General features: G+C 40.5%; 1 protein-coding gene across 1 annotated transcript in view; it reads right to left on the reverse strand.

The window, feature by feature from the left end:
* Positions 1-7,603: 7,603 nt before the first annotated feature.
* MTCL1 (microtubule crosslinking factor 1) overlaps positions 7,604-12,781 on the reverse strand; it is a 165,448-nt gene continuing 160,270 nt past the window's right edge. Inside the window, exon 15 of the mRNA XM_054986068.1 lies at positions 7,604-8,769. Coding sequence (XP_054842043.1) covers positions 8,590-8,769 — 180 coding nt within the window. The 3' untranslated portion in view covers positions 7,604-8,589. The remainder of the gene's footprint in view (positions 8,770-12,781) is intronic.

Consider the following 12,781-nt stretch of genomic DNA (forward strand, 5'->3'; position numbering starts at 1 on the left):
CAGTGAGCTTGCAGCTATTTCTGTGGTCCCGGCTGCCATCTCCCCAACAGCTGTGATCAGAGAGAGCTGCTGATTCCCTCTGCGTACAGCTTTACTTTTCACTAGCCTTTTCCCCCTTTGCAGTCTTATACACAATTTTAAGGAAGAATTTGGCAGTATGGATTGGTTCTAAGACAGGTGTGTTTTTCCCCCAGACTAATTGTTGCTTCCTATTAAAAAACAATGCAGGCAAGGTTAGAGGGAAGTTATAATTCTACTGAATGAGACAGAATCCAAATTTCTTTTTCTGTACAGCACATTTAATGATCACTACAGCAAAATGCTTTATAATCCTTCATATAATTCATACTCACTATCTTCTGCAAAGGCTAGCATTATATCTTCTTTACAGAAAAAAACCCACTTTAAAATAGACTTTATAGAAATGCCACTGCACATAAAAGCCACACACCATTTTTGTTGAATTAAACATTGTTGCCACTGGGAAATGAGCTCTGTGGATCTTCCCATCCAGTCTATGATTTCTGTTGCAATGGATGTTATCTCATTTTAAAAAGCACCCCTCAGTTAGATATTTTGTCACAGAATAGTAGGGTTGCCAACTCCAGAATGGGAAATTCCTGGAGATTTTGGGGGTGGAGCCTAGAGAGGCTGGGGTTTGAGGAGGGGGAGAGACCTCAGCAGGGTATAATGCCGTAAAGTCCACCTTCCAAAGCAACCATTTTCTTCAGGGAAACTGATCTCTTTGGCCAGGAGATCAGTTTGAATTCTGAGACACCTTCAGCCACCACCTGGAAGTTGGCAACCCTAAATTATGATGGTATCAGCCTTAAATATTGTCTCCTCATTCGTATTTCTGGTGCTTTCCAATTTCTATAGTTTTTCATTCTCCTCTGCTACACATACAATCCTTGTGTCCAGGGCTTTTTTTCAGCAGGAACACGGTGGAATGGAGTTCCGGAACCTCTTGAGAATGGTCACATGGCTGGTGGCCCCGCCCCCTGATCTCCAGACAGAGGGGAGATTAGATTGCCTTCTGCGCTGCTGAGCGGCGCGGAGGGCCATCTAAGCTCCCCTCTGTCTGGAGATCAGGGGGCGTGGCTACCAGCCATGTGACCATTTTCTCCGAGGGCAACCCACTGAGTTCCACCACCTCTTTTCCCAGAAAAAAAGCCCTGCTTGTGTCACATTGCACAAACAGGATCCTGAGATGTATCTTATTTCATACAGTGCACCTATCGGAAGTTGCAAACAGGCTTTACCATACTTCTGGTTAAACATGTGATGTCTGGGTGACCCCCTTGTCTTAAGTTGCCTTATACACCATTTAAAAGTGAGGTGCACCACCAACCCCTCTTCTATCATACAGACTCATTTAATAATTCTGTCACTGTAAATACAAAATTTTAATGAGAATCATATATGTTAACATTTAATAAGATCCATATCATATATTTATCTTAAAACAGCTTTATGTCTAAGACTGGTAACAGTTAACAGAGTAATTGCATAACTTGATATTTTTAAGACAAACAAAAAATAAATTGCCACCATCTAAAGCAGAGTTTGAAAAGGGCTTCTCAGAAGAAAGCAATAATTTCATGGAAGTAGCAGACTTCCATGGGCTTCTAACCCTCTGCATATCATGCATGCTTGAGAGAGCAAACCTAAGCAGGTCTGTTCAATGGGGCTTATTCCTAGGAAAGACGACTACACTGTTACTTCGTCAATATAATTTAATATCATATGTCCACGAGTTTTTAGAAAGCCAAGATTTTTTCCTTAGAAACTACTGTAAATCTCTTGCAGATTTCACATTCAGATGCATCTTCTTTAGTAGAGTTTTTTTTTTTGCTAAAACAGAAAAACAAGCTGTCACAGTAGTTTAATATGAAAACCAACCTGGTTTTAAAGAATCTGGGCTACATTTGATGTTGTCATGCTCATTAATTTGGCTGTGGGGAACATAATATTGAATTAATGAGGGCTTTCGATGTTTTGAAGATCTTCTGCGTATATTTGACCCTCCCCCCTTTTGTTTTCTGGTTTCTCATGCTCAAACCGCCTGTTGTTTCAGTCCTTCCTGCAGTTATGCAAGCAAGGCAAGCTGCTTATCCTGACACACCTTACTATTTCAGAATGGATAAAAGACTAATCCTGTAGTTTGGCTGCGGTCACTGATTTCAGAGAATACTACTTCTGCCCCATTAAGTAGATGTGAGCTTAAAATGAGCTAGTGAAGAGTTCTAGCATTAATACAATTTGTACATTTCCATTAGACATAGTCTAAACATTAAAAATAAAAATAAAATTATAACAAAGGAATCAGGTTTTACTTGGCATGTACGGATAAATCGTATTCCTAGAAAATGTTTTAAAACAGCAAAAACAGGAGTGGATCCAACTAGCTTTTCTGCTGCTAAAGAAGGTCAGAAGTATCCCCTTTGACCACCCAAAAAGGTTACGCTGGGGGTCATGGGACCTGCATGTACAAAATCCATGTGAGACAAGGGCTGTAAAAGGAGAGCTGTTGGGTGAGAGTGAATAGAAAAGTTGGATCCATCCCACTATTTCAAAGTAATGAAACACAGGTTGCTTACTTGAATGCTGAAAGCCTTATAGGGCACAAAGCTTTCTTGCAATACCAAAGTCCTATCCCAATCATTTTCAAAATGGAGTTGGCTGCATGCTCTTGTAGCCACCAAGCAACAGGAATTCACCTCAAGTTTGCCTCATTTTGATGCAAATACCCAGTTTTTCTTTGAAGAAATCATCCCATAAAGAAAACATAATTTGAAACTCCTGGAACTGGGGTAAAAATGTTACTTTCCTAATGACAGGAAAAAATGGAAGGCTGGCCATTAATCAGTTAGATGAGAGTATGCAAATAAGGTTCTGAAACAATACATTTGAAGAGTAGCTTTCAGGAAAATACCTGGGAATGAGAAAGGCCACTTTAGACTTCCTGTGGAGTGGCCTGGAACCCCTGGAAATGCTGTCTTGTTATTGTTAGGGTTCTCAGGTGCCTGCTGGTGGTGGGCAAACTCCCAGGGGTTAGTCCCCTTGCCCACCAATACACCAGCGATCAGCAGGAGGTGTCAAGCCCCCCCCCCAGAGGTTGCCCTCCACTGGCAAGAACCCCAGGAACATGCATGGCATGCACGCTCCCAGGGGGTGTAATGACGTCACTCCTGGAAGTGACATTGTTGCGCCAGCCTCAGGAGTGTTCCCATGCTTCGTTTGGGCCTGATTTTGGCCCCCAAAAGGCAAAATCAGCTCTGCACAGAGTGCAGGAGTGCTCCCGTGGCCGGTGCAATGTTGTCACTTCTGGAAGTGACATCATCACACATTGCAAGTAGAGAACACACCACTGGCACGACGTAGTGGCAAGTCTCCTCTCACTGGAAGGTTATAGGGACCAGGCAACTATAGTTATCGTAGCATACAAGTGATTTAGTTTCAACTATGAGACAAAAGAAATTCCATACTTATATACTGGGAGAAAACAGTTTGAGATTAGAAAGCGCTTTGGGCCTTCAAGAAGATGGATCTGGGCTAGGTAATTCACCAAACTTAAAATTCAGCTAATGAAAGAATACTGGATGACTAGGGTTGCCAGGTCCCTCTCCCCTCCCGCTGGGAGGGTAGGGTACCTGGTACTTACCTTGTGTTGGGCATGACGTTATTCTTTGTGCATGCACATAGCATGCATGCACCCTGAGGCTGATGTGGTGACATCACTTCTGGAAGTGACACCACTATGCTGGCCGCGCTAGTGCTCCCACACTCCACATGAGGCTGATCAGCCTGTTTGGGGCCCAAATCAGCCCCAAATGAAGTGTGAGATCGCAACAACATCACTTCTGGAAGTGATGTTGCTATGCCCCCAGGGAGGGTGCGCATGGCCTGTGTTCCATAGGTGCCTGTCAGTGGTGAGCAACCTCCGGGGGACTTGCTACTTTCTGCTGATCACTGGGCGGTTGGCAGGCGAGGGGGAAAATCCCCGGAATTTTGCCCACTACCGGTGAGCACCTGGGAACCCTATCCATGACAATAATTTAACACTTCAAAATTTTATTTGTAATGTTATATGGGGAAATGTTAAAGTGGCTTGTCTGCGGTTAGTGTAGGGACTGGATTGGAATGATGTGGACTCTTATTGAGATTGACAAACTTATAGTTATAAAGAGATATAAAAATATTGTTTGTATACATAGCAAATTGGAAGCCCTGGATGACTCTGTGACTGGAGAAGAAAAATGAATTAATGACTACAATATGTTAGAATGTGGAGCTGGGATGTTAAAGAGATGAGATATATACATACACACACACACATATACGTATACATACACATACATACATATACACACACATATATAAAAAGGGGGAAAAGGGAAATTAAATAGACCACAAGCTGATTGATGTGAAAAGTGAAGTGTTGTAGGCGAAAACCTGTAATGATTAACAATATGAGTTAGCTTTCCTTTTTAGTTCACTTTGTATAAACCATTCTAGGCCTTTATTAATTTTTTTTCTTTGCTGTTTTTCTTTTTAAAACATTTCCACAATAAAATAAATTTAAACCTGGAAAAAAATCTCATTTGTTGAGTGGCATCCTATCATACAGCATCTTTCTTTAGCAAGCATATGTCAAAAAAGCAAGCAAATAATACATAAAAGGGTTACATGTTATGGCGGGGTAGTGGATAGGTAGACCCTGCCTCACAAACACACCAGCTTCTCAAGCTCCTTGCCACCCAGCCCAAATCTCCCTTCACAGGTTTGGGGCTTCCCAGGTAAGTAAAGGCCAGAAGTCTACCACTACATGCCACCTGCCTAGTCTCCACTACAGCAGACAGATGCCTAATCCAAATCCTCAAAGGGTCCCCCCTTTCCTCTTCCACACGCTCCACCAGTCAGGCAGCCAGTTCCCTGTATGTACCTCTCCTCACCCAGCTACAGCCCAGGGCGAGGGCACTCTGGGAGAGAGCAGCAGTAGCTTGCCCTGGAACAGTCTTGGGGGGCCCTCATGTCCAGCAGGCTTGAGCCTGGAAGAAAGATTTTTGTCTTCAGCAGCTCATTCAAAGTGCACACTCTGAGGTGCAGCTGTTTCTCCAGGTCCTTCCTGCTTTCTCCTTTCCCTTCCCCTTTGCTCTCTTCTGACATTGTCCCGTCCCACCCCCACCCCAGTCCCCAAAAAGAAACATCATTTTTCCTCAGTTCCTTTTCAGTTTGTGAGGCAACAGGCAGGAGAAAGGGCGGGGGAGATGCCTCAGGGCTCCACCTCCACACAAAAACACACACGTTCAGAGAGGGATGCAGGTGGTGAGCAGCAGCAGAGAGAGGAAGGAGTCTCCTACATTTCCCAGGTAAACTTGTGCCGCCCTGCCTTGTAAAAATGTTGTTTTCTCTGTTTCTCAAAAGCCTTTTTTCTCCAACGGACTCTGATTGGCTCAGCATTTTGCCCACTCCTATTGGCTGTCTCTCAGGAGAGGCAGAGCTGGAGCCAGTCCTGTCCATCCCACATGTTCATTTCACAGCAAGTATAAGAGCTGTCTCATCACTCAATTTAGCGGTTTTGACCAGGCTCATCACTAATAAATAAAATCCTGAGCCCCAGGGGCCATCTCAGCTTCTTCATCATTAACGGTAATTGGTGTCAGCTCACCAATTGTCTTTTTCCACACTAGTGCCAGTTTTCAGGAGGAAGCAAGATATATCCATTGTTTGCACTACTTACCCAAGTGACCCCTGCAGCACTGGTTTGTGGACTAGCAGAGGCCACTCAGTTTGGTTTGCTCCAGGGATATTTTCACTTCCCAGTCTACTCCTGCCCCCATTGTTTTGTTTGTTGTTCTGAGTTTCTTGCCTAAGGAGGACTGGGAAACTCAAACGTTTGCTCATTGCCTTTGTGATGTTTTGATTGGTTCCAATATGAAGGAATTGCATTAATGTTCATTTTGGAAATAAAGTCCATTGAGATTCTAATAGGAAAGACTTCCATTAAGCATATTATATTAACCTAATACATTTTACAGGAATATTTATTAAACAGGGGGTGCAACCAATCATGGATCCCCAATGATAAGACTTGTGAAATGTGTTTGTAAATATATTCACACTTAGGGGCAATTTGTCAGAAAGTTGAGGAAATCTAGCCATTTTGTATTTATGTACACTGTTACAAGTGAGGCCCAAGAGAATGGCATTCATATGGAAAACTTTATGTAAGGCAGTTTCTATGCCTGCACCACACAAACAGGTCTCGATTGCTGAATTTATCATCTTGACATTCTCAGTTTCATTTATATGAAAAGCTGTGGTTTTTTCCTAATCTTTAAGGCTGAAGCTCATCCTAGAAGCTTGGAGTCTGAAGCTCAGCAGGAAAAAATAATCACACAAGAAGACTATGCTCCAAAGCTTCATACCAACCCATGCCAATCACTAAGAGTCTCTCTACATGAGTCATCTTACACAAGGACATTCAAGTGAAGAGAGACACAATGTTAGCAGGGAAACAGTTTAAACAACAGAGACAGCAGTCATTGCTCCTCAGAGAGTTTGTTAATTTCATCTTTGCCTCCCTGAAGGGGAGGTGAAATTGACAGAGCCTTCAGGGAGGCAAAGATGAAATTACCAAACCCTCCAAGAAGGGATCTCTGTTGACTCTGTCTTTTTAAACTACCTTCCAGTAGAGAGGTGAAATTGACAGAACATTGTCCCAGCTAACATTGCGTCTCCCTTCACTTGAGTGTCCTTGTGTAAGATGTCTCGTGTAGAGAGACTCTGAGCCTCATATTACTCATCACTGCAGGGGCATATGTTAAATTCTTTACAGCATTTGAGGACAGACACCCTAAACATAATAAGTCTATGGATGTTAAGTGGGCTATTTGCTAACCATAAGCCACAAGGTTCCTGGTTCAAGGCATGAACAATAAGGAAACATGGTAGATTGGATTAAGGTAATGTCAGTCACTGAAGCAGCATTAAGTGAAAGGTAGGAAAGAGGTTCTGGAGGCGCTGATGTGGCTAGTGGGGATGCGGCACAAGGGAAAGTTGAAAAATGGTTGAAGATCACACAGCACTAGTTTCCCAGCATAACTTTTTAATCTCAGCTACTATAAAAAGATATCAGAGCAAAAGTACTTGTAAAAAGAAAAAAACAGATAATGTCTCTGCTGCATGATCTTACCTTATATGTATTGAGATTATCAAAACCCGAAGGACTAACCACATTACTCTGCTCATTTTACTTCTTACACTGGGAATGAAATGTAAGGTAAAAGATACAAGGTTGCTTTAAAACTGAATTTCAAGTCCTTTTCTATTTTGATTTGACTGATAGTATCAACATATACCAATAATCTAAAGACAAAGAATAAATATAAAAGAAAGTATCAAGAAACAATCTGCCATCCCTGTAAACTGCACTTTTTTTTGCACATAGTTCTGTTTCATATGGAACTGTTTTACTTGTTTTAACCGTTGCTGTTATTTTGCCTGAACGTGGGAAGGAACTGGGAGGAAGTGGTCATGCAAGTTCAGGAATAACAACTTCAAAGTGCTAGAAAAAATTGCAAACACTGAGGAATTTTATTTCCACGCCACATGGTCTCAAACAGACTCTTAAAACAAGACCAGTTATACTCGAGTATGCCCAGAATTCTCAGTGCTTTCCCACAAACAAGGGAAATTCTCAGTAAACACTGTACATAGCCAGTTGAATTAATAATTATTTAAAAATCAGGGTTTTTTTGTACAATCAATGCAAGAATACCAACATTAAAAGTACAGTACAGATAAATTCACAACATTACAGTGAAAGTGATCGACACACATTGATATGACAGTGAGAGTACAGTAGCCATATGTACATGCACTAAAGTGCTAGGATCCTAAAGACATGCAACTCTTTGTTTATTATACAAGTTCATTTCTAAGACTTCCCGAGGCTTCCCTCTTCTTTCTAAACATTTCTTATTCCCTGTATTCCCCTCTGGTTTATTTAAGACAACTCTAGTCAACTAGTTCAATGGCTTTCTTCATGAATTAAAATTTACTGCTTCAGACATGCTAAAGCACCTTTATGAATTTTCTTTCTTTTTTTACAAAATGGTAATTGACAGAATAAAATTAATTTTAAGATTCTAGTTTTATATCAGAAATTAACGTAAGAGCCAGACAACTAAACCCAAACCGTAACAGTGCAAATATAACAGAAGGCAGTCAGAAGTCAGGGAGCAAGAGAGAGAACACATTCAATTTCCTTTTAAATATAATGTATACTTTATTTAAAATCTTACCTTTATCTGTATATTTTTAGACCTTTTTGTTAATATATTGTGTGTAGAAAAAATGGAGGCAAAAATAGTTTTCTGAGCTATGATAAAAATAAGTTATTACAGGCACGTTTTCCTTCTAGAACCATCTCTGTTTCACAGGTTGTATTTTAAGCAGGTGCATATAGAACATTCTTTGACCTCTACTAATTGAACTCTCCTCGCTCTCAGAGACTGGCAATGATAATGGTGCTATTATGCAAAAAACAGTGAATTATTCTGTGATAATTCATGCAGGCTTGCATCACTGGTTTGAGTCCTCCAATGGCAGTTCCTTGCTTCCATATTCCTCCCCAGTTAACTGAGATTGAGAGGCAGTAGGGGAATGTGAGGCCCATCGGGAAGGTGGGCGCCGGTTCGCTGGTCTCTCTGGTCGGGAGAAGCAGGATTCTAAGGGTGGAGCTAGTGCGGAACACGGTAGTTCCTTTGTGGTGAAAAAATGAAGAGGAATGAAATTATTAATTCATATATTGCTCAGTTAGACATGAAACATAACTAAAACTGAAGCTAACTTCTTTATGGAGACAGTTCTGGAATTCTTGATTTATTTTGCTTGTAATTAATGGAGAAAAACATGCCAGAATGAAGAGAGAGAGTTTAAATGAACAGAAGTACATGATAAATATGCTCTTACTAAAATTTGGTAATGATATGCAGAAAAAATTCAGCTAATAGAAGATTATGCTAACTGATTGACCACACCTAGATGGGGCGGTGGCCAGTTCCCTAGAAAGTACAATTTAGGGGATCTGTCCATGCTTTACAATCAAAACCACTTTTTAAAGCATTTTTTCTTTAGGTAGAGGTTACCTCCAGTCTTGGAACTCCACCAGGTGAACGGTGGCCTTTAAAAGCTTTTTCAGGTGGAGTGGAACACAGTCTAATAGAGTATTTAATTCCCCACTACATCCCATGCTGCATGTAAATTGCCAGCACTCTGCCATTTTATAGGGATTTTGCCACTATCATGTTTAATTTTGGTTATGTATCTGCAGCTTAATCCAGCAGAAACCTATTGTCTTAATAGAATATGTTCATATTTATTATTGTTTAGCAATTTTGTTGGAGGCAAGACTAAAATACATTATCCAGGGTGTCTCTATGACATGACATTTCATCTGAATATCAATAATAAATTATTAACAAGCTCATATGCAACATACTCCAGTCTAAATTAATTTAATTCAATAGGCTTAGACTGGAGTAACTCTGCACAGGATAAAACTGTTAGGCAGATTGTTTCCATTGTTTAGAAGACACTTTACAAGTAGTTCATATCATGTCTAACCTTAAGACATTTTTGAAATGTGACAAATCCAAATAAGTCAATATCCTGCACATTAGTGATCTCTTGACAGGAATTCATGTTTTATCAAAGCACCCCAAAAAAGTAGGAAAGTGGCCCCACATTTGAATCTACAACCTGATGCAGGCTGCTTCAGTTCGTTCCATGATAGCATTGCCCTGGACTACAGCTCAGTTATCACATCGAGCTGTAAGGCTGGTCATACTCTCTTGGCTACTGCTATAGTAAGCATGCTCAAAATAACCTGAATTATCCTAATTGAAGCGTGCTGCAGGTTGAAAGAGAAATACCTCTCACTGAACTGAAGAGGAAAAACTGAAAGCTGGAAAAACAAAACTTAATAGAATTGCATTGCAATTACTTTTTGCACCAGAATAACAAGTAAGCCTGCTTGCACTTGGAGCAGGCAGTCGTTAACTGTGATATTTCACACTGGCACCTTTATTTATATTTCAGGTCTGATAACAACTGCAAGATATGGTAGACTTCTACAGAACTGACAATTTTGCACATAGTTTGTATTGAGGTGATTAAGTACAGAGGTGTTAAACTGCCACAGCAAAGATTATATACCTCTAAGCTGCATGTATTTAGAAAATCTGAATGCAAAAGTGCTGAAGTTGTCAACATACAGAAAAGCGATGTACAATCACAATATAGGTGAGAGAGTGATATGCAAGCTATACTAAAATTGAATCAAAATGCACAGTGTCAGTAAACAAGCAAGGAGTTTACATACCACAGAGGAAGAGTTATGGAATGAGAAGAACAAAGAAATACACTGGAGTGAAGGATTTTATATCATGCCATGTGTATTGAACCAAAAAGTCAAAGAGTAGAGAAGTTACTGAGCCTGACAAATGTAATATGAAGCAGACCAACTGGCATTAGGATCTTAGGCCTGGTCTAAACATGAAGCAGAATGAAGCATAGGAATGTTGCAGTGGTAAAATATACCGTACTACTTCAGACTGTAGGTGGGGAGAGCCTCATTATTAATGTTTACCTTAGGTAAACATTTCCTACAGGTTAAAATTAGCACATCAGGGAAAACAGTTCTAGCCCAGTCTTCCACATGCTTATGCTAGTTTTCTATTTACATGGAATTATTAATGTAAAGGAGCTGTGTACTGTGTAATCCCAAAACCTGCTGTTTGAAGTGGTGCAGTCTACTTCAAAACATCTCATTATATGTCTAGACTGGGCCTTAGGCAACCAAGACATTTATCTTTTTGATTTAGATAGTTATACCCTGCTTTTCTCTACAGTGGGAGACCAAGCAGCTTATAACATCGCTCTTCACTCCTCCATTTTATACCCTCAATAACAATCCTGTGAAGTCAGTCAGGCTGAGAGAGAGTGACTGACCCAAATCCTGCTATCTTAAGCAGAGTTACTCCAGTCTAAGCCCATCGAACTCAATGGATTTAGACTGGTGTAACCCTGCTTGTGTTTGCACTGAAAGTCACCCAGCGAGCTTCCACTACAGAGTAAGGATTTGAACCTAGGTCTTCAAGATCTTAGTCTAACCACAATACCCCAAAGTTTCATGCTGAGGTGAGACAGAGCATACAGTACACATACACAAAAGATGAATGGACTGGAATTAACAGAAAAGGGATACATTAAAAGCATTTTCTCAGAGACCACAAACATGTTAACAACAGAGAGGAAAGGGCCAGCAAAACACATTCAGGGTGCCTGAAATGGAGCAGAAATACTATATTATGCAGCAGAGGGCAGATTCTAACAAGAGGTAATCCCTTTAATAATGAAGGAATCCAGATACAATGTTACCCAACAATATAAACCAAGGGTACCAGTAACCCATGGGAGCATCCATGATTAGAAGATCATAGAGTTACTATACTCTATGATCAATACTGAATAATAAGAATACATCACTACTCCTATAAAGGATACAATAATTTTGCAGTTTATTAATCAATATTGGTGGGGCACAATTATGATTTTCCAGACACCTGAATATGCAGTTTCTGTTTGGTAATTCTGATGTTTAACAGGATAGAAATAAATCTTACAGACAAATTTATCTTTTCAATCACATTTCTCCCATTTCCTTCAGCCTTTTAAATCATATCGTTAGCCAGTTCCAACAGAAAGACAGACCATTATACTGTATATGGCCATACCTTCCTTCAGTGCATAAGTTTGGTAATTTTTTGCCATACATGGTTAAGTTTAAGTCTGATGCTTACACAGTGTAACTCTTACAGCAAACAAGATTAATTTGCTCCATTGCATCCAGTTTAAAAGGACTGTACAGCATTGCACAAAGTAGCAAGCAAGCAATTCCTAGCAACCGAGTATAGAATGCCATTGAGTCCACAAATAAGTAGATTTCTCACCAAGGATGTATTTACATTTTATAGAAGAATTTTGTTGTATGTCCCTTGGTGAACATCACTTAGCATGAAGGAGAAGTGCATGTTTGTGTACACACAGTGATATGCAAAAGGACATATAAACGGTTGTGGCTGTTAGATACAGCATATTTAAGGACACACACCATACTTTTACAGTGTTTACTGAGAGTCATAGAGCCAAAACACACGTTAAGAAATACCTAGGTTCAGCACGTGTTCTCTTACCTCAAGGTTTGCCGGGATCTGTAGGCGTCCTAGAAGCTTAAAGTTTAGCATTTACAGAGCAGCAGGGAGGGAAATACAGGCGCCTGTATTTCCCTTCCCCTTCCTGCTGCTCTGTAAATGCTAAACTTTAAGCTTCCAGGATGCCTACAGATCCAAGCAAACCTTGAGGTAAGAGAACAAGTTTAGCATTTACAGAGCAGCAGAAAGGGGAAGGGAAATACAGACGCCTGTATTTCCCTCCCTGCTGCTCTGTAAATGCTAAACTTTAAGCTTCCAGGACGCCTACAGATCCCGGCAAACCTTGAGGTAAGAGAACACGTGCTGAACCTAGGTATTTCTTAAGGTGTGTTTTGGCTCATAGAGCGTGCATATGTAAAACGTATCTGCTATGTGCAGTATGGCCTGCACTGTATAGTCAGTGCTGGGTGCCGGAATGACTATTTATTTACAGAATAAATGGGTGCACAGGGAACATTGTTGAAAAGAGGAAGAACCCAAAGAGAATTTTTTTGGAGGAA

Source organism: Eublepharis macularius, chromosome 7, assembly GCF_028583425.1.
Source record: "Eublepharis macularius isolate TG4126 chromosome 7, MPM_Emac_v1.0, whole genome shotgun sequence".
Lineage (NCBI taxonomy): Eukaryota > Metazoa > Chordata > Lepidosauria > Squamata > Eublepharidae > Eublepharis > Eublepharis macularius.